The following is an 18,882-nucleotide window of genomic DNA, read 5'->3' as shown; positions in this document are numbered from 1 at the left end:
GCAGCGCCGCCCGGTCCAGAGGGGGTCGGCGCTGCGTTCCCATACACAAAACATCCCCCAGTAATCTGTAGGGACACTAACTCCAACATTGCGGTCCCCGGCGCACTACAACACCCAGCCAGCCCGGAGTGTGTCTGTGCCTGTCGGGGACACAGAGTACCTGTAAGATGCAGGGCCCTGTCCCTGATCGTACTCCTGCTCCGAATCCATCAGGTTCTAATGGGTCTGTGGATGGAGCCCGGCATCAGAGCTGAGAGGCCGGCAGGATCCCACTTCCACAGAGCCCTACCAGGGGATGTGGAAGGAAAACAGCATGTCAGGCTCCAGCCCTGTACCAGCAATAGGTACCTCAACCTTACAACACCATCCAGGGGTGAGAAGGGAGCATGCTGGGGACACTATATGTGTCCTCTTTTCTTCCATCCGAAACCGTCAGCAGCTACTGCTGACTAAAATCTGTGGAGCTATGCATGGAATGTCTGACCTCCTTCGCACACAAAGCTAAAACTGGAGAACCCGTGATACCACGGGGGGGTATAGCCAGAGGGGGAGGGGCCTTGCACTTTTAATGTAGTGCTTTGTGTGGCCTCCAGAGGGCAGTAGCTATACCCCAATCGTCTGGGTCTCCCAATAGAGCGCTGAAGAAAGAGGCTTACCTGCCTTGGTCCCATACTTACCTGCCTTGATAGCACACACCCGGAGTCACTTTCCTCTGCCCGGTGCACAGGAGCACGGTGGAGCCAGGTACAGGAAGGAGGTGGTGGGTGGAGCCTGCACGAGCTCCGATCATGTGACAGCCAGAGCTAGTTCAGGCCCGCCCACCTTCTCCTGCACAGTGCAGACGCTGACAGACACGGCCGATGGAGGTAAGTATGAACGCCCCAATCACTCAGCACTTGTTCTGCATTGGGGATGCAGTGCCGAAGCCATGGTACTGTATCCTCAATGCAGAATGCCCACAACATATCCGCAGGACATTCCGCAGCATTGAAACCGACAAAGTTGTGCTGCGGATTTCTGGGAGCTCCTGCGGATATAACCGCAGGACACTTTCCCCGTGGGCACATAACCTAAGGGGGTTAAACAGCCAGGGATGGCATGGGCAGTCCCTGGCTGTGAGATCCAAGGCTCAACTGTTGGGAAAACTTGAGTGCCTAGTGGCGATTGTTCCAGCATAGCGCCAGTGCCTATGTAATTGCCAGGCAGTAGCTAAAAGTCCTAGGTCAGGAATTACTTGCCTTCTAGAACATACTTGTCCAACGTCGTTAAAGGGGGTTAAAAACTTGCATAATCATTGGATTGCTTAAAAAAACAAAAACAAACAACTGCACAAAAGACAGACAACATGGAGATTTAAGCTTGTTTATTTTCGATTTTCAATGTAATCCAATTTCAAACAAAAGCTAGATACAAATTGAAACCAGGTAAGCACTAGTATTAGCCAACGGGAGCAGGCCTATACAAGTTTAATCAAAAAGGTACTGAAACCCTTTGAGCAAAGCTTTCCTTCAATACAATACAGTAGTCAACCTTATTTTCATTGCACAAAATAAAAATATCCTTATCCAACTCCGCACGCTTCAACTTTCAATTACAGTTTGCAACTGCTTTATAACTTAGGTTTCCAGAACCCACCGTGGGTTTACTATTATCGAAGTATTACTTTACTCTAGAAAAAGTAATAACTGCCCAGATCCCAGCAGATTTGTGCCTCATTTCCTCCGTCCACAGCGTGTTTTCCACAGTGTTCCCAAGTACTTGACTTACATTTAATATAGCCACTGCAGACATCTAGACTATATTAATGTTAATGCACCCACAGTGGGAAATGCAGATTGTATGCAGCAACTGGGAGAAGAGATCAAAAATGTCAAGTGCCTGAACACTTTGTCTCATTCCTGCAATAAGAACTAAGGTATGAAAGCAAATGCTGAATTACCAGGATTTCGTCATCGGTTCAAGGCCAGCCTTTATTTACTGCCGCAAATCCATGCTTCATTGAAGCCATTCAGATAGTGCTTTCATAGTTTGGTAAAGCAGTGAAGCTTTTATACCTTTTACTTTCATATTTCACCCTTACAATTATAGTCTAACATTAGAAACTTTGTTAGGGGGATATGACCAGTGCAAATGGGAAGACCACCAAAACAAATAATACCTTGTGCTTTCTGATACATTTGATTCAGTGTGCCAAAGTCCCATCATTTCACATTTTACAAGGCTAAAGCATAGATGTTTCAGAACATCCTCTCTTTCACAAGGTCCATGCAAATTAAATAAAAAAAAAAAAAAAAATTTATGGAAAAAAAGGTCAGGTACAAAGTGATGAAAGAAAATAAAAATACAAAAATTATCCAGCATGAAGGTTCACAACGTACAAGTGTTCTGAGCATGAGTCCATATTCTTCTTGATATTGGATAAGAAAAAAAAAAAATAATTAACTGATCTTCCCAGTTTGACTGGTCACAACCTTACTCGGGCATGTATGGGCGAAGGTGATCCTCAATGGTGCCAACCGCCCAATGGGTGAGCTGTTCCTGTGGCAGGTAGAGGCAGATGCTGCATAGCTTGAGGATTGTGGCTTTGCTTTTAGGAGTCTACAGAAAAGATAAATATAAATATATACATTGTATCTTGAAAAGGGTGAATGGGGGACACAAACATTGTACTCAATTACTTGCAAAATCCCAGCTAGAAGAACTCCTGGAACCTGGCCTTTTGGAGGAATTGTCTAAGGGTACTTTCACACTTGCGTTCAGCGCAGTCCTTCACTATGGAAAATAGCGGTCAGTTAACGCACTGCGCTATTCTCCATAGACTTGTATGGACGACGCACTAACGCAAGTGTCAACGTTGCATCCGCTGGACGACGCAGCGTCGTTATTTTGACGCTGCGCCGGGCGGGAGGAACGCAGCATGTAACTTTTTTGAGCAGCGCAATCCGTAGGATTTCACTGCGCATGCTCTCTTGCTCCCTGCACCCGTAACCAAGGTAAATATCAAGTAACCAAGCAAAATGCTTTGCCGATATTTACCCTCGCTACGTGTGCAGGGAGCCCAACACTTCACCGCTTGGCTCTGCCCCCTCCCGCACTGTGTGCACACACACACACAATCCTCAACGCCATGGCCCGCTCTGCTCCACCCACTCCTCCCCCCCCCCCGCACACATTCTCGGCGGCCAAACGATCAGCTGATCGATTGTTCGCCAGCATGTGAGAGCACTCATCTGATCGTTCACAATAGTCTGCTGCCGGTAAAACTGTAAAGAAGAAGGAAAAATATAAAAAAAAAAAAAAAAAAGGCTCTCCGTTTTGTACGATCCGTTGCGCCACTATATGCAACGCATCCGTTGCATCCGTCACACAACGCAATGCAACGGATGCTGTTCAACGCAAATGTGTAAACTGCACAAGAAGGGAATTTTGTTTACTTACCGTAAATTCCTTTTCTTCTAGCTCCAATTGGGAGACCCAGACAATTGGGGTGTATAGCTATTGCCTCTGGAGGCCACACAAAGTATTACACTTAAAAGTGTAAGGCCCCTCCCCTTCTGGCTATACACCCCCAGTGGGATCACTGGCTCACCAGTTTTAGTGCCAAAGCAAGAAGGAGGAAAGCCAATAACTGGTTTAAAGACCAATTCAATCCGAGGAAACATCGGAGAACTGAACCATACCACATGAACAACATGTGTACCCGAAAAAACAGAAAAACCCCGAGAAAACAGGGCGGGTGCTGGGTCTCCCAATTGGAGCTAGAAGAAAAGGAATTTACGGTAAGTAAACAAAATTCCCTTCTTCTTTGTCGCTCCATTGGGAGACCCAGACAATTGGGATGTCCAAAAGCAATCCCTGGGTGGGTAAAAGAATACCTCATGATAGGGCCGTCAAACGGCCCTCTCCTACAGGTGGCCAACCGCCGCCTGAATGACTTATCTACCTAGGCTGGCGTCTGCCGAAGCGTAGGTATGCATCTGATAATGCTTGGTAAAAGTAAGTAGACTCGACCAGGTGGGTGCCTGACACACCTGCTGAGCCGTAGCCTGGTGCCGTAATGCCCAGGATGCACCCACGGCTCTGGTAGAATGGGCCTTCGGCCTTGAGAGAACCAGAAGCCCAGTAGAACTGTAGGTTTCAAGAATTGGTTCCTCGAGCCCCCGAGCAAGGGTGGATCTGGAAGCTTGCGACTGTTTACGCCGACCAGCGACAAGGACAAAGAGTGCATCCGGGTGGCGCAGGAGCGCCATGCGGGAAGTAGAACCTGAGTGCTCTCACCAGAACCAACAGATGCAAATCTTTCTGAAATTGATGGACTGGACGAGGACACAAAGAAGGTGAGGTGATATCCTGATTGATATGAAAATGGGATACCACCTTAGGGAGAAATTCCGGAACCGGACGCAGAACTACCCTGTCCTGGTGAAGGACCAGGAAGGGAGTTTGTATGAGAGCGTTGCTAGCTCGGAAACTCTCCTAAGAGACGAGACCGTTACTAGAAGGCCACTTCCCGTGAAAAACGGGAAGGGAGACATCCTTCAAAGGCTCGAAAGGCGGCATCTGGAGAGCAATTAGAACCTTGTTCAGATCTCAGGGCTCTAACGGCCGCTTGTACGGAGTGCTGAGAAGACAAACTCCCCGTAGGAACGTGCGTACCTGAGGAAGTCGTCGTTTCTGAAAAAATACAGATAGCGCTGAGACTTGTCCCTAAAGGGAACTGAGCGACAACCCATTTTCCTACCTAGATTGCAGGAAGGAAGGAAACATAGACGATGCAACCGGCCAGGGAGAAACACCCTGCGCCGAGCACCGAGATAAGAACATCTTCCACGTCCTGTGGTCAATCTTGGCGGACGTTGGTATGCTAGCCTGTCTCATGGTGGCAACCACGTCCTGAGGTAATCCTGACGACACTAGGTTCCAGGACTCAATGCCACACCATCCGGTTGAGGGCCGTAGAATTCAAATGGAAGAATGGCCCTTGAGACAGCCAGTCTGATTGGTCTGGTAGTGCCCCCGGTTAGCCTACCGTGAGGCACCACAGAACCGAGTACCACAACATCCTCGGCCAATTTGTAGCGACGAGGATGGCGCGGCCGCAGTCGGTCTTGATCTAGCGCAGTACTCTGGGCAACAATGCCAGAGGTGGCACCTAAGGTAGCTGGAACTGCGACCAATGCTGAACTAAGGCGTTTGCCGCCAGAGCTCGATGATTGTGAAACCGTGCCATGAAGCTGGCACATTGTTGTTGTGCCGTGACGCCATTAGATCGACGTCCGGCCTCTGTCAGCGGCGCCAGATCTCCTGAAACCCGTCCGGGTGAGGAGACCATACTCTTTCGGCCACACCTCAGCGACTTAGGAAGTCAGCTTCCTAGTTTCCACACTTGGGATGTGAATTGTGGATATGGTGGATGCCGTGTCTTCCACCCACATCAGAACCTGCCGGACTTCCTGGAAGGCTTGCCGGTTGCGCGTTCTTCCTTGGTGGTTGATGTATGCCACCGCTGTGGAGCTGTCCGACTGAAGTCGGATATGCTTGCTTTCCAGCCGCTGTTGGAAGGATTGTAGGGCAAGATACACTGCTCTGTGTTCAAGAACATTGATCTGAAGAGTGGACTCTTGCTGAGTCCACGTACCCTGAGCGCTGTAGTGGAGAAAAACTGCTCCCCACCCTGATAGACTCGCGTCTGTCGTAACTATCGCCCAGGACGGGGATAGGAAGGACCTTCTTTTTGACCAAGAGGTGAGAAGAAGCCACCACCGTAGAGATTCCTTGGCCGCCTGAGAAAGAACGACGACTCTGTTGAGGGACGTCGACTCCTCGTCCCATTGGCGGAGAATGTCCCATTGTAGTGGACGCAGTAAAACTGCGCGAAAGGAACTGCCTCCATTGCTACCATCTTACGTAGGAAGTGCATGAGGCGTCTCAATGTGTGCGACTGGTTCTTAAAGAAGAGCTTGCAGCCCGTAGTGAATGCTGTTTGTCTAGCGGCAGCTTCACTATCGCTGAGAGAGTAAGAAACTCTATGCCTAGATATGTTATCGATAGGGTCGGGGTCGGATCTGACTTTAAAAAGTTGATGATCCACCCAAAACTCTAGAGAGTCTCCAGCGCAACGTTCGGGCAGTGTTGGCATGTTTCCTAAGAGAGTGCCTTGACAAGTAGATCGTCTAAATACGGGACCACAGAGTGACCCTGAGAGTGCAGGACTGTGACTACTGCTGCCCTGACCTTGGCGAAGACCAGTTGGACTGTCGCTAGCCGGAAGGTAGAGCTACGAACAGAGGGTGTTCGTCTCCTATAACGAAGCGTAGAAACGCTAGTGCTCTGGATCAATCGGCACGTGTGGATAAGCATCCTTGATGCCTAATGATGCTAGGAAATATCCTTGGGACCTTGAGGCGATGACATGGCGGAGGGATTCCATCCGGAACCGCCTGGTGTCCACGAGCTTGCTGAGCATTTTTAGATCCAGAACGGGACGGAACGGCCCGTTGTTATAGGTACCGCAAAGAATTTGGGGTAAAAACCGTGACCTTGTTCCTGAAGAGGAACGGGGGTCATCACTCTTTCTGCCTATAGAGTGCACCCTGTTTGCAGAAGAGCAGCGGCCCGGCCGGGAGGTGGAGAAATTCTGAAGAATCGAGTTGGAGGACGAGAAGTGAGCTCTATCCTGTACCCGTGAGACAGAATGTCTCACACTCAATGGTCATTGACCTATGGCAGCTAAATATCGCCAAGGCGGGAGAGCCTGCTACCGACCGAGGCCGCAAGTCATGAGGAAGCCGCCTTGGAAGCGGGTTTTCAGACTGTCGCTTTTTTGGGCGAGACTGAGCCCGCTAAGAATCTTAGCTCCTCTGATCCTTTTGAGTCCACATTGGACGAGGAAAAATGGGACCTGCCCGAGCCTCGAAAAGGCCGAAAACCCCGACTGCCTCTTGCTCTGTTGGGGTTTGTTGTGTCCGGGCTGAGGAAAGGATGAATCCTTACCCCTGGACTGTTTGATGGTTACATCCAACGCTCACCAAACAGTCGGTCAGCAGAAAAAGGCAACTGGTTAGGCAACCTTTTTTGGAAGCAGAATCTGCCTTCCATTCACTTAACGAGCAGACCAGGCTCTGCTTAAAAACACGGAGTAGCGGAGGCTACCGCCGCACGGTTCGCAGAGTCCAGGACAACCTGAATCGCGTAAGAAACAAATGCAGACATTTGAGAGGTTAAGGATGCCACCTGCGGCACAGATGTACGTGTAACCGTGTCAATCTGTGTAAGACAAGCTGAAATAGCTTGGAGTGCCCCAAGGGAGAGAATGCCGGAGCCAACGGTGCGCCGACAGCCTCATAGATGGCTTTCGACCAGAGATCCATCTGTCTGTCAGTGGCATCTTTGAGTTTGCAGTTCCATCTCCCACTGCAACTATGGATCTAGCTACAAGCCTGGAGATTGGAGGATGCCGCTCGGGACATTGGGTCCAGTCCTTGACCAAGTCAGGGGACAGGGATAACGTGTATCCTAAGCCGTTTGGAGAAGCGCATATCTGGATAAGCGTGGTGTTCCTGGACTGCCTCTCTGAAGGCAGAGTGGTCCAGAAAAATACGTGAAGCTGACTCCTCCACTGGAGGAGCTGTGAGAAATAACCCACATTCTATAGATGGACGCTATAAGATTATTTACTATGGCGTCACAATCAGGTGTATCCAGATTGAGAGCGGTCTCAGGATCAGAATCCTGAGCCGCTACTTCCGCCTCATTACACAGCGAGTCCTTCTGTTAGGACCCTGATGAAACCGAGGCCGCTCATAGCGAGCCCACTTAGGCTGTCTGGGACTGACGTCCGTGCAGAGCCGTGACTCTGGGATGCGTGTGACATTCCCGGAGCTGTTAGTTATTCACACTGAGGGGGGCCATGGATCAATGATTCAACAGTGCCCATATTGTGAGAGACATGTCCGGACTGCTAGGCTTCTAGTATCATAGCCATAGTCTCAGAAAAACTGTCAGTAAATACTGCAGACACCGTCCTCATCCCCTGGCCATTAGTGCATACAATGGGAGTCTATGTACCTGCCGGCCGTATAGCCGTACATGCTGTACCAGCTGTATAGAAAAACATGTGGTTCTGCACCTTTGTTTTACACAGAGAATATGCTGATAACTCCTCCGCATAATCCAGGAGGGTATATACAACGTGCGACCAAACAGTGCAATGTATATAGTACAAGCATATCTATAAGTGCACTTCTGCACTAGTGGGGTTAGCACCACAGGTGCTGCTTAACGCCTGTTACAGCGATTGTGTGACTATCAGAATGCCAGGGTCTTCCACACTTGTCTCTGTATCGTACAGAAACTGACACTAATGGCTGCCGGTGTCCTTGTAGAGAAGGAAGCCGTGGGCGTGCCTGAGAAAGTGCGGGAATCCGGATTCACAGTGCACACAGTGAGAGGGGTGGAGTATGCAAAACATACTCCAGCTCTCAGCTCTGCTCTATGCAGCGTCACGCCCCTACCCTGACTGTCAGGGCTGTGGGCGGTAACGAAGGGAGACTAGGCCCAGAAGCCGGGGACTCGAGTTAACAGCGCGGCCGCCGTAAAAGCGCGGGCCGCGCTGAAGTCCCCGGCGCACCACAAGTGCCAGCCGCGCCGCTGCCAGCGGCCGGCGCGACCGATTCCTGGAAGTGGCCAGCGTCCCGCCCCTCTCCTGACTGGCAGGTCTGGGGGCGGGAACGAACGGAAGCAGGCCGCAAAAGCCGGGGACTCTAGTTATCAGCGCGGCCGCCGTAAAAGCGCAGGCCGCGCTGAAGTCCCCGGCGCACTACAAGTGCCAGCCGCGCCGCAGTCCCAGCGGCCGGCGCGACCAATTCCCATAAGTGAGCCTGCTTCAGCAAAGCTGAATGAGGCCATGGCACAGGCGCCGCAGCGCTGATGTCCCCCGGCGCACTACAACACCCAGCATGCTGCGGTGTGAGCGCCAAATGCACGGGGACACAGAGTACCTTGAGGAAGCAGGGCCATGTCCCTGATGTACTCCGCTCCATCCAGCATCTTCTCCAGGGGCTGTAGATGGAGCACGGTCTCAGTGCCTGGAGACCGGTAAATCCCACTTCACCCAGAGCCCTGTAAAAAGGGATGGGGAAGGAATCAGCATGTGGGCTCCTGCCGCCGTACCCGCAATGGGTACCTCAACCTTACAAACACCTCCGACATACAGTGGGGTGAGAAGGGAGCATGCTGGGGACACTATATGTGTCCTCTTTTCTTCCATCCGACATAGTCAGCAGCTGCTGCTGACTAAAAAGTGGAGCTATGCGTGGATGTGTTGCCTCCTTCGCACAAAGCACAAAACTGGTGAGCCAGTGATCCCACTGGGGGTGTATAGCCAGAAGGGGAGGGGCCTTACACTTTTAAGTGTAATACTTTGTGTGGCCTCCAGAGGCAATAGCTATACACCCCAATTGTCTGGGTCTCCCAATGGAGCGACAAAGAAAGTTGTTTTTAGGTTATGTTCACACAGTGCATCTTTGTTAACCAGGAAGATGCAGAGTTTTGAACATAGCCTTAGGCCAAAAACTTGCAGGCATATTTTTAGTGCATTGCACAAATAGGCTGATATCAGTATGTGCTAGAGTACTTGAGCCATTTTCAACATGATCTCAGGTCAGTTTGATGGGGTGGGGGCGCCCGACAAGAGAAATTGAAAGAAAAAAAAAAAATAAAGATTAATTGTGGACATAACTGCTCTCCCAGCTCCAGTGCTTACGTTAATTTAACCTTAGGGCTCGCTCATATGAGCATTTAACAAGGATGAGTGCAAGCCGATGTTTTATCGGATACACTCGGACCACTGTTAGGCTGGAGTCATACTTGCGATTGATCCGCGCATGCCTCGTCTGAGTCTCGCAGTGCATCACCCAACACGGCAGCTGCTCTCTGGACAGGAGTGGGTCGGCTCCATGTATTTCTATGCATCTGACACTCCTGTCCAGAGTGTGCGGCCGTGCCAGGTGATGTGATGCGAGACTTGCACAAGTCATACGTGACTCAAATGGTAAGTGTGACTCCGGCCTTTACTAAGGGGCAGTGCAGATCTGAGATTCCCTCCCCCCATACAGTTTCAGAAGGAGGGGGAATAAATAAATTTACAGCATGATGTGAGTGCCTTCACAAATCAGATCACAAGCATGCATACAAGTCTATGGGTGTGTGTGAAACGTCAGACTGCACTCTGATGATGAGTGCAGTGCGGTATATGACAGACAATGGAGAAATCAATCTTTGTCTTCCCAGCACTTTTGCTTCGTCTCTTGCATGCTGGAAAACTGGATCAGTGACTGACTCTGCTCACAACAGGCGTTTGAGCCGAGTGTCATTAGCATATTGCAGCATCCAATTCTCCCGCATGAGCTAATTGAATGCTATATGCCAGTGTGACCCCAGCCTTAGGCCCCCTTCACACGTCAGTGATTCTGGTACATTTGTGCTTTTTTTTTTATACGTACCAGAATCAAGACATACGCAGACCCATTATAATCAATGGGTCTGCTCACACATCAGTGATTTTTCACTGAACGTGTCTCCGTGAAGCGTACACGAGTGTCCGTGATTCTGCACGGAGACAAGTCCGTTTTTTTCTGGCATCACTGATGACCCACGGACCACACTATGGTGTGATCCGTGAAACACGTACCAGAAAAAACAGACATATCAAAACATTTTCAACTCACCTTTCCAGCGACTCGCTGTGCAGCCTGTGCCCTCTGCAGCTCCTGCCCGGTTCATGAATATTCATGAAAGAAGGAACAGCTGACCCGGTAGTAGTTGCAGAGAGCGGTGAGTGGACGCTGCAGAGCCGAGGAGTTCAGCACCATGGACAGCAGGAGCAAAGGCAGGTGAGTAATGTCCATTTGCAATCACGGATTGCACATGGACAACCCACGTGTGCCGCGAATCACGGAGGGACATATGCGCGTTTTACACGTCAGTGAAGAACGTCAGTGTTTTTCACCGACGTGTGAAGGGGGCCTAAAGCTGGCTTTACACACTACAATATATCTTTCGATGTGTCGGCGGGGTCATGTCGTAAGTGACGCACATCCGGCATCGTAAGGTACATTGTAGTGTGTGACAGGTACGTGCGATTGAACGAAAATCCGTTCATCACATACACGTCGTTTATTCCTCATGAATTGAACGTGCTGTTGTGCAATGTTCCCGAGGCAGCACACATCGCAGTGTGTGACACCCCGGGAACATTGAACAGATCTTACCTGCGTCCTGCGGCTCCAGCCGCCAATGCGGAAGGAAGGAGGTGGGCGGGATGTTTACGTCCTGTTCATCTCTGCCCCTCCGCTTCTATTGGCCGCCTGCCGCCGAACGTTCCTCCCACTCCAGGAAGTGGACTTTCGCCGCCCACATCGAGGTCGTATGGACGGGTAAGTACGTGTGACAGGGGTTAATCGTTTGTGCGGCAAGTTTAACAAATTAAACGTGCAACACATACGATGAGGGCGTTGCAAATCGCATAAGATATCATATGCGAAATTGCAACGTGTAAAGCAGGCTTTAGGCAGTAACTACACAACGTGGGAGGGGAAAAAAAAAATTGTTTTTTCTTTTTATATAATATATATTTTACTTACACACACACACACACACACACACACACACACACACACACAATGTGGATCGAATCTAATATAAGGACACATTTGCAGCAGATTGTGACTATTTACACAATGTAAGCATGTATTTAAATGTATGTTTTGGCGCTTTTTGTTTTTAAACCCAAACTACATGCATTGCATGCAAAAACTGCTGCAGACCTGATGTGCCGTTTCTGTGTGCAAATCCAAGTTTATTGCGCCATTTAGGCCTTTGGTGGTGTGAGACACTAACCTGCAAGTGCTGTCTGTCTATGAAGAGGAACACTGACTGGTTAGGATTGTTCAGAACAATTCCAGTCTTGTCATTCCGGCTTAGTACATGCAGAAGATGTTTTTCATAATCACCATGATGAAATTCAAACTTGGCCTATAGAAGGAAGGAGGGGGAGAGAAAGAATAAAAAGAAAAAAAAAAAAAAGAGTTTATGATTAAGTCAGTATCAATGAAAAGGTAAGCAGATCTTTTAAACGTTATGTGCACACTAGGCTTTTTACCTTACCAGACCCCAATTGCCTATATAATGTACTTGCACTAAGCGCCATACAGATCTTTTTTGCTCCACTGACTATACACTAGCTTCTACAACCCTACATCTTTGCAGTCAGCACCTTATTCATTCCTCAGTTACACTCCACTATTTGGAGTAAATTCCTTGTACATGGGTCTTTTGCCTGAATATTACTCCAAATATTGCAATTTGGTCATGTTGTCTCTACATGCATATAAAGCTGTCACCGGGTCATGTCTCATTCTGCAACAAGTCTTTATTTAGTGAATTTATTTCAATAAAGTGGTGTCATTCTCCATAACAAAGTCTCTTCCTCCTTTGATAAGTTTTATACTGTGGGCAAAGACTCAAACAAAATGTCAAAGGTTCACCAAAATATCAACCTCCTAGGGGCCCTTTGCACACTACGACAATGCAGGTGCGATGTCGGTGGGGTCAAATCGAAAGTGACGCACATCCGGCATCGCTGTCGACATCGTAGTGTGTAAATCCTTTATGATACAATTAACGAGCGCAAAAGCGTTGTTATTGTATCATTGGTGTAGCGTCGATCATTTCCATTAATTGGGAAAGACCGCTGTTACGATGTTGTTCCTCGTTCCTGCGGCAGCACACATCGCTGTGTGTAAAGCCGCAGGAGCGAGAAACATCTACCTGCGTCCTGCGGCTATGCGGAAGGAAGGTGGTGGGCGGGATGTTTACGTCCCACTCATCTCCGCCCCTATTGGCCGCCTGATGTCGCTATGACGCCGCACGACCCGCCCCCTTAATAAGGAGGCGGTTCGCCAGCCAGAGCGACGTCGCAGGGCAGGTGAGTGCATGTGAAGCTGCCGTAGCGATGTTCGCTACGGCAGCCATCACCATGATATCGCAGCTGCGACGGGGGCGGGGACTATCGCGCACGGCATCGCAGCATCGGCTTGCGATGTCGTAGTGTGCAAAGTGCCCCTTAGTCTGTAGTCACAAAACTGCAACTATTTTATACAGCTATATTAGCCAGTACAAGATATACTTACCAAAACAGGCCTGTAGGGCTCCTCTGATCCCTTCCATCTTGAAAACAGAAGACAAACAATCTTCTCTATATCATTCCGAGGCCAAAGAATAAAATCCATTTCTTGAGTACACCCAATTACATCCTATAAAATGCAGACACGTGTTACTTCATTCATACAGATATAGGTGCTATTTATTTAAAATGAGCCTCAAATAAAGCCAGACAACAAGGGTAAGTGCAGATCGCAAGTGTGAGACTGGAAGACAACTGATTTCAGCCAAGTTCCAAGGGCAAAATAAAATACACACCAAGGCAAATACACTCACTAAAGGCCCCGTCACACTAAGCAACATCGCTAGCAACATCGCTGCTAAACAACTTTTGTGACGTAGCAGCGATGTTGCTAGTGATGTCGCTGTGTGTGACATCCAGCAACAACCTGGCCCCTGCTGTGAGGTCGTTTGTTGTTGCTGAATGTCCTGGGCCATTTTTTAGTTGTTGCTGTCCCGCTGTGAAGCACAGATCGCTGTGTGTGACAGCGAGACAGCAACAACTAAATGTGCAGGCAGCAGGAGCCGGCTTCTGCGGAGGCTGGTAACCACGGTAAACATCGGGTAACCAAGAAGCCCTGTCCTTGGTTACCCGATATTTACCTTTGTTACCAGCCTCCGACGCTCTCACTGTCAGTGCCGGCTCCTGCTCTGTGCACATGTAGCTGCAGGACACATCGGGTTAATTAACCCGATGTGTGCTGTAGCTAGGAGAGCAGGGAGCCAGCGCTAAGCATTGTGCGCTGCTCCCTGCACATTTAGCTGCAGCACACATCAGGTAATTAACCCGATGTGTGCTGTAACTAGGAGAGCAGGGAGCCAGCGCTCAGTGTGCGCTGCTCCCTGCACGTGTAGCTGCGTGCGCTGGTAACAAAGGTAAATATCGGGTTGGTTACCCGATATTTACCTTAGTTACCAAGCGCAGCATCTTCCACGCGGCGCTGGGGGCTGGTCACTGGTTGCTGGTGAGCTCACCAGCAACTCGTGTAGCGACGCTCCAGCGATCCATGCCAGGTCAGGTTGCTGGTGGGATCGCTGGAGCGTCGCAGTGTGACATCTCACCAGCAACCTCCTAGCAACTTACCAGCGATCCATATCGTTGTTGGGATCGCTGGTAAGTTGTTTAGTGTGACTGGACCTTTACTGTGGATGTGATTGGCCCTATGTGCTTATACGCACAAGCTACCTTCTATTGCACGCACTAACAAAAAAAAAAAAAAAAAGGGAATTTGTTTCATGTGGACCATCACTTAATGTGGAAAAATCGCCTACGTGCACAAGTTCACTGACTACACCATGATTATCTGATCGAGCCCTTACCCTGCGCATTGACTGGTAGCGAGGTGCATGAAGCTGTACTACATCCTTCTGTAGAAGCTCAAGGGAACTCTCCAAGGAATAGCTGGAATCCCGCACGCCTTTCAGAATATTTTCTTCATAGTTATTCGTCATAACTGGTATAACATCAGCCACTTCAAAGAGAGCCGACGACTTTTTCTAAGAGGGGAGGAAAAAAAAAAAAAAAAAGTTGTATCAGCTGTAAGTAATAAGTGCATGCTTTTGCAATGGGTTCATAGACAGTGCAGAATTACAGCCACATTTTAGGCTCTCAAACGTATAGAAAAGAAAAACATGGTAAAAAGCAAAAACACGACATTTACTCCAGATTAACAAGATTTTTTTTAAATTTCCAAGTACTCTACTAGATACAGCTTAGGCCATATTCACATCACATGTGAAAGATATGTTTGAGGATACACCAAAGGCAGCCAAATCACTCCAGTCACCCAGAAGCTAGAGATTGTAATTCTGGAATAGACAGTGTTGTAATGAAGGCAAAAGCTAAATTTGACATCTATGCACACTGTCCGCTGCTGCCCTGAGAATTACACAAAATTATACACACGAACTAAATACTACTATACAAAATGCTATGAGGAAAGAAAAGAAGGAAGAAAAAAAAAAAAAGCGCTCTTAAAGGAACTGGTCAGGTGCAATATGCACCCAGAACCATCAGCAGTTCTCAGTGCATACTGGTAAAATATATCTTTGTACCATGTTAGCTAGCAGTGCATACTGCTAATCCCTGCCCAACCCTCCCAGCATATTTTAGCATACATGGAGACCTTTAGAAAAAGTAATTTCTAAAGATCCTTTATGATGTTAATGAGCACAGGGACTAGTCACAAGGGCATTATTCACCACCACCCTCTTAGCACACCAACAGGGGCATGCTAAAATGCTATTCAATGCCAGTCACGTGTGCACCTGTGTCCGTTGTCACAGCCTCAGATGCCAGATGTAATCTCCGTGTACATGGTCATTAGTCCCTGGCACTTCCGCTCATGCGCACTAGACCTATCTGAAGCCGGGACGTTTACACTTCATAGTGTACCAAGCACATTTCTTTTCCCCCCCTCCCCTCAAACATCACAGAATTTCAGAGAAAACTGTCTGAAAAATGAAAGTGCAGGGAGAAGCCGGCCAGGGGAGAGGGGGAGGACCAAGCGGGGCCTGCCCCGTCACCTAGGCAACAAGTGCGGGAAGGACCAAGCGGGCCCTGCCCCGTCACCTAGGCACCAAGTGCGGGAAGGACCAAGCGGGGCCTGCCCCGTCACCTAGGCGAGTGCGGGGGGTGGACCAAGCGGGGCCTGCCCCGTCACCTAGGCAACAAGTGCGGAAAGGACCAAGCGGGGCCTGCCCCGTCACCTAGGCGAGTGCGGGAAGAAACCACCCAGGGGAGGACCATGGTGGGCTTTCTGTGGTAGCAGGCAGGTGTTTCTGCTAGCTTCAATTGCCCAGTCAGGCTTTGATACATGCTCAATCTGGATCAGTCCACCAAGACTTGACATACTTGTGGCCAAGTCCCTTTAATGAGTACTGGAATGAATGATCTACAAAGTCAATTCAGTCTGTTCCTGGGCTGACAACCAACATGGCTCCCATTCCCGTGCACAGCAGTTTTTGCTCTGGGCAGACAGCTGAGTGACATGTACCATTTAGGATCCACAACAGCCCCAGGAACAGATGAATTAGCCAATACCCCGAGTGTGATCAGTGGGCACTCCTCCAGACAATTTACCTTGTCTTTGAACACAAAAGCGATGTACATCTTGAAGTCAAACTGGTCAGCTAGAGACTCTTTCTTCTTCCTTAGCTGAGAGCGCAGTCTGTTCAGAGCCTGCTTCTTGCGAGAGTTGGGGTCCCCCATTTTTTTATTTGTAATGCCGCCGCAGAGGCCTACGGAACTTCTAAAATTGTCGCTAAATTTCGGGTATTTTCTTTTTGTGCACGTGAGACACCGAAGTCAACAGAAACAAGCCATGTTACCTCCTTCCAATGACTCAGTCAGGTCAGCACTAACAGTGCCGGGCCTGTCATACTACCGGGGTCAGAAAACGGAGCGGCCGGACAACCGTGACAGGAAGGAGGTTCTCATCTGATGAAACTGAAAGAGGCATCATATACATGTAGAAAACCAGAAACACAACTGTTAAAATGCTAGGGGGGCCAACAATGGAAAAAAAAAAAAACAAAGATGTCACCGGCTACTAGCCTATACCATAAAATCGAAAGCCATCCTGCTTGGTAGGCCTCCCTGCTGACAGAAAGGAAAACTAAGACTGCTCAGCCAGCCCCGAGATTGCATCATATGAGAAGAGATGACGTCACTGACTCCAGATCCCCTGCGCTCCCTATTACAGTGCAAAAAACTGCGCGATTACTTCTCCGGCTGACAGGTGGGGGTGGGGTGTTCACAGCAGAGGCGCCCCAAAATACCGGGCTTGGGGGCAGAGAGGAAGCCCATGTGGAAGATCAGCCGACACCCCATGGGGAGGAACACCATGATGGCGGACGGACAATAGGAGAGGCCGACCCTGTCACCAGCGGGATGAGGGCTCAACGGAGGGCATATCGCGATCACAGGCGACAGAAACAATAACAGCTTGTATGTGTGGGATTGTGCGATAGTCGGCCGATCAGTGCGGGGATTGCACGAGGTCAGGAGGGGCTGTCTGCTGTCCTAGCCACGCCGGCTACCTGTCATGTCTGCGGTCGGCGGAGTGCTGCTGTCAGGGGGCAGGCTGGAGGCGAGGAGATCCATGTCAAGAAAACACCAGGGACCCCAACGGCCCCCTCTGCTTGTGAGCCGCACTGCTCAGCGGGCTGTACAGCCTACTCCACCCCGACCCACCCATACTCCGGACCGGGGGTCTCGCTGTGAGAGGGGGAGGAGGCGGCAGGCCAAGGCCTCGGCACCACGCAGTCCAGGAGCTGCCGAAAACCCCGACCCGTCTCCGTGTAGCTTCTGGAGGAAGGCAGCGCGAACACACAGGCGTCCTCACAGCCCGAGAGCCGTCCACAAGCAGCCAGCAGCACACAGAAGGAGAAGATGGCCGCCGCTGCGTCACCTCCTGCCTTCTCCCGCCAGGGATCCTCCGGGCGGTACCATTATCAGGCGGAGGGCACGCTTATCTTCAGCATGGGTGGACTAGTCCAACTCTAATTTTAAGGACATAAAAAGGGCACAAATTAATGTCTTATAATATACCACGCCATAATTAGTGTCGCAATAATATGACAGAATTACGAGACATTTTGACTCCCCCCTCCACGAATGGTAGCGCCCACATTGGAGCTCCCTGTGTTCAGCAAAAAGCGGCTGATGACGTCTCCCTCACATGACGAGTAGGAAAGCGCGTGAGTGTGGACTTCACTAAACTTTATTAACAAGGAAGTGAACAACAGTCACCTGCGAGACGGCGCTCCAGGCTGTGCTGCTACAACAGTCACCTGCGAGATGGCGCTCCAGGCTGTGGTGCAATAGTCACCTGCGAGATGGCGCTCCAGGCTGTGGTGCAACAACAGTCACCTGCGAGATGGCGCTCCAGGCTGTGGTGCAACAACAGTCACCTGCGAGATGGCGCTCCAGGCTGTGGTGCAACAATAGTCACCTGCAAGACGGCGCTCCAGGCTGTGCTGCTAAAACAGTCACCTGCGAGACGGCGCTCCAGGCTGTGCTGCTAAAACAGTCACCTGCGAGACGGCGCTCCAGGCTGTGGTGCAACAACAGTCACCTGCGAGACGGCGCTCCAGGCTGTGCTGCTACAACAGTCACCTGCGAGACGGCGCTCCAGGCTGTGCTGCTACAACAGTCACCTGCGAGACGGCGCTCCAGGCTGTGCTGCTACAACAGTCACCTGCGAGACGGCGCTCCAGGCTGGGTTGCGTCTAGATCAGAGTTGATTTTTTGTGGTCCTCAAAAAATCAACTCTGATCTAGCTGCTTCAGTAGTGAGCCGGCTATATCGGAGTTGATTTTTTGAGGCCTCATTTTTTCCACTCTGATTTAGCCGGCTCACTACTGAAGTGTCTAGATCAGAGTGGGTTTTTTGTGGTCCTCATTTTTTCCACTCTGATCTAGCCGGCTCACTGCTGAAGTGACTAGATCAGAGTTGATTTCTTGAGGCCTCCTGCAGTCACATGTTTTTGGTCACCTCATTTTATCCACTCCGTTCTAGCTGCTTCACCAGTGAGGTGGCTAGATCAGAGTTGATTTTTTGATGATCTCTGTGATCTTTTCTCCATACAACACAGTTCAGTTTCTACAGCAGGGGTGGAATCAGATTTATAATTGGAATGATTTCATGTTTTTCTTTAT

General features: G+C 49.8%; 1 protein-coding gene across 1 annotated transcript; it reads right to left on the bottom strand.

The window, feature by feature from the left end:
* Positions 1-1,348: 1,348 nt before the first annotated feature.
* C6H6orf62 (chromosome 6 C6orf62 homolog) lies at positions 1,349-17,646 on the bottom strand. Its single transcript, XM_075314681.1, has 5 exons — positions 16,304-17,646; positions 14,542-14,718; positions 13,191-13,313; positions 11,899-12,033; positions 1,349-2,598 (listed from the first exon to the last, which is right to left on the bottom strand). The coding sequence occupies exons 1-5, from the start codon at positions 16,430-16,432 to the stop codon at positions 2,473-2,475; spliced, it is 690 nt and encodes a 229-aa protein (XP_075170796.1). The 5' UTR covers positions 16,433-17,646; the 3' UTR covers positions 1,349-2,472.
* Positions 17,647-18,882: the final 1,236 nt, after the last annotated feature.

Source organism: Anomaloglossus baeobatrachus, chromosome 6, assembly GCF_048569485.1.
Source record: "Anomaloglossus baeobatrachus isolate aAnoBae1 chromosome 6, aAnoBae1.hap1, whole genome shotgun sequence".
NCBI classification, from domain to species: Eukaryota; Metazoa; Chordata; class Amphibia; order Anura; family Aromobatidae; genus Anomaloglossus; species Anomaloglossus baeobatrachus.
The sequence above is the reverse complement of the archived record's forward strand: the minus strand, read 5'-3'. Positions and strand labels throughout refer to the sequence as shown.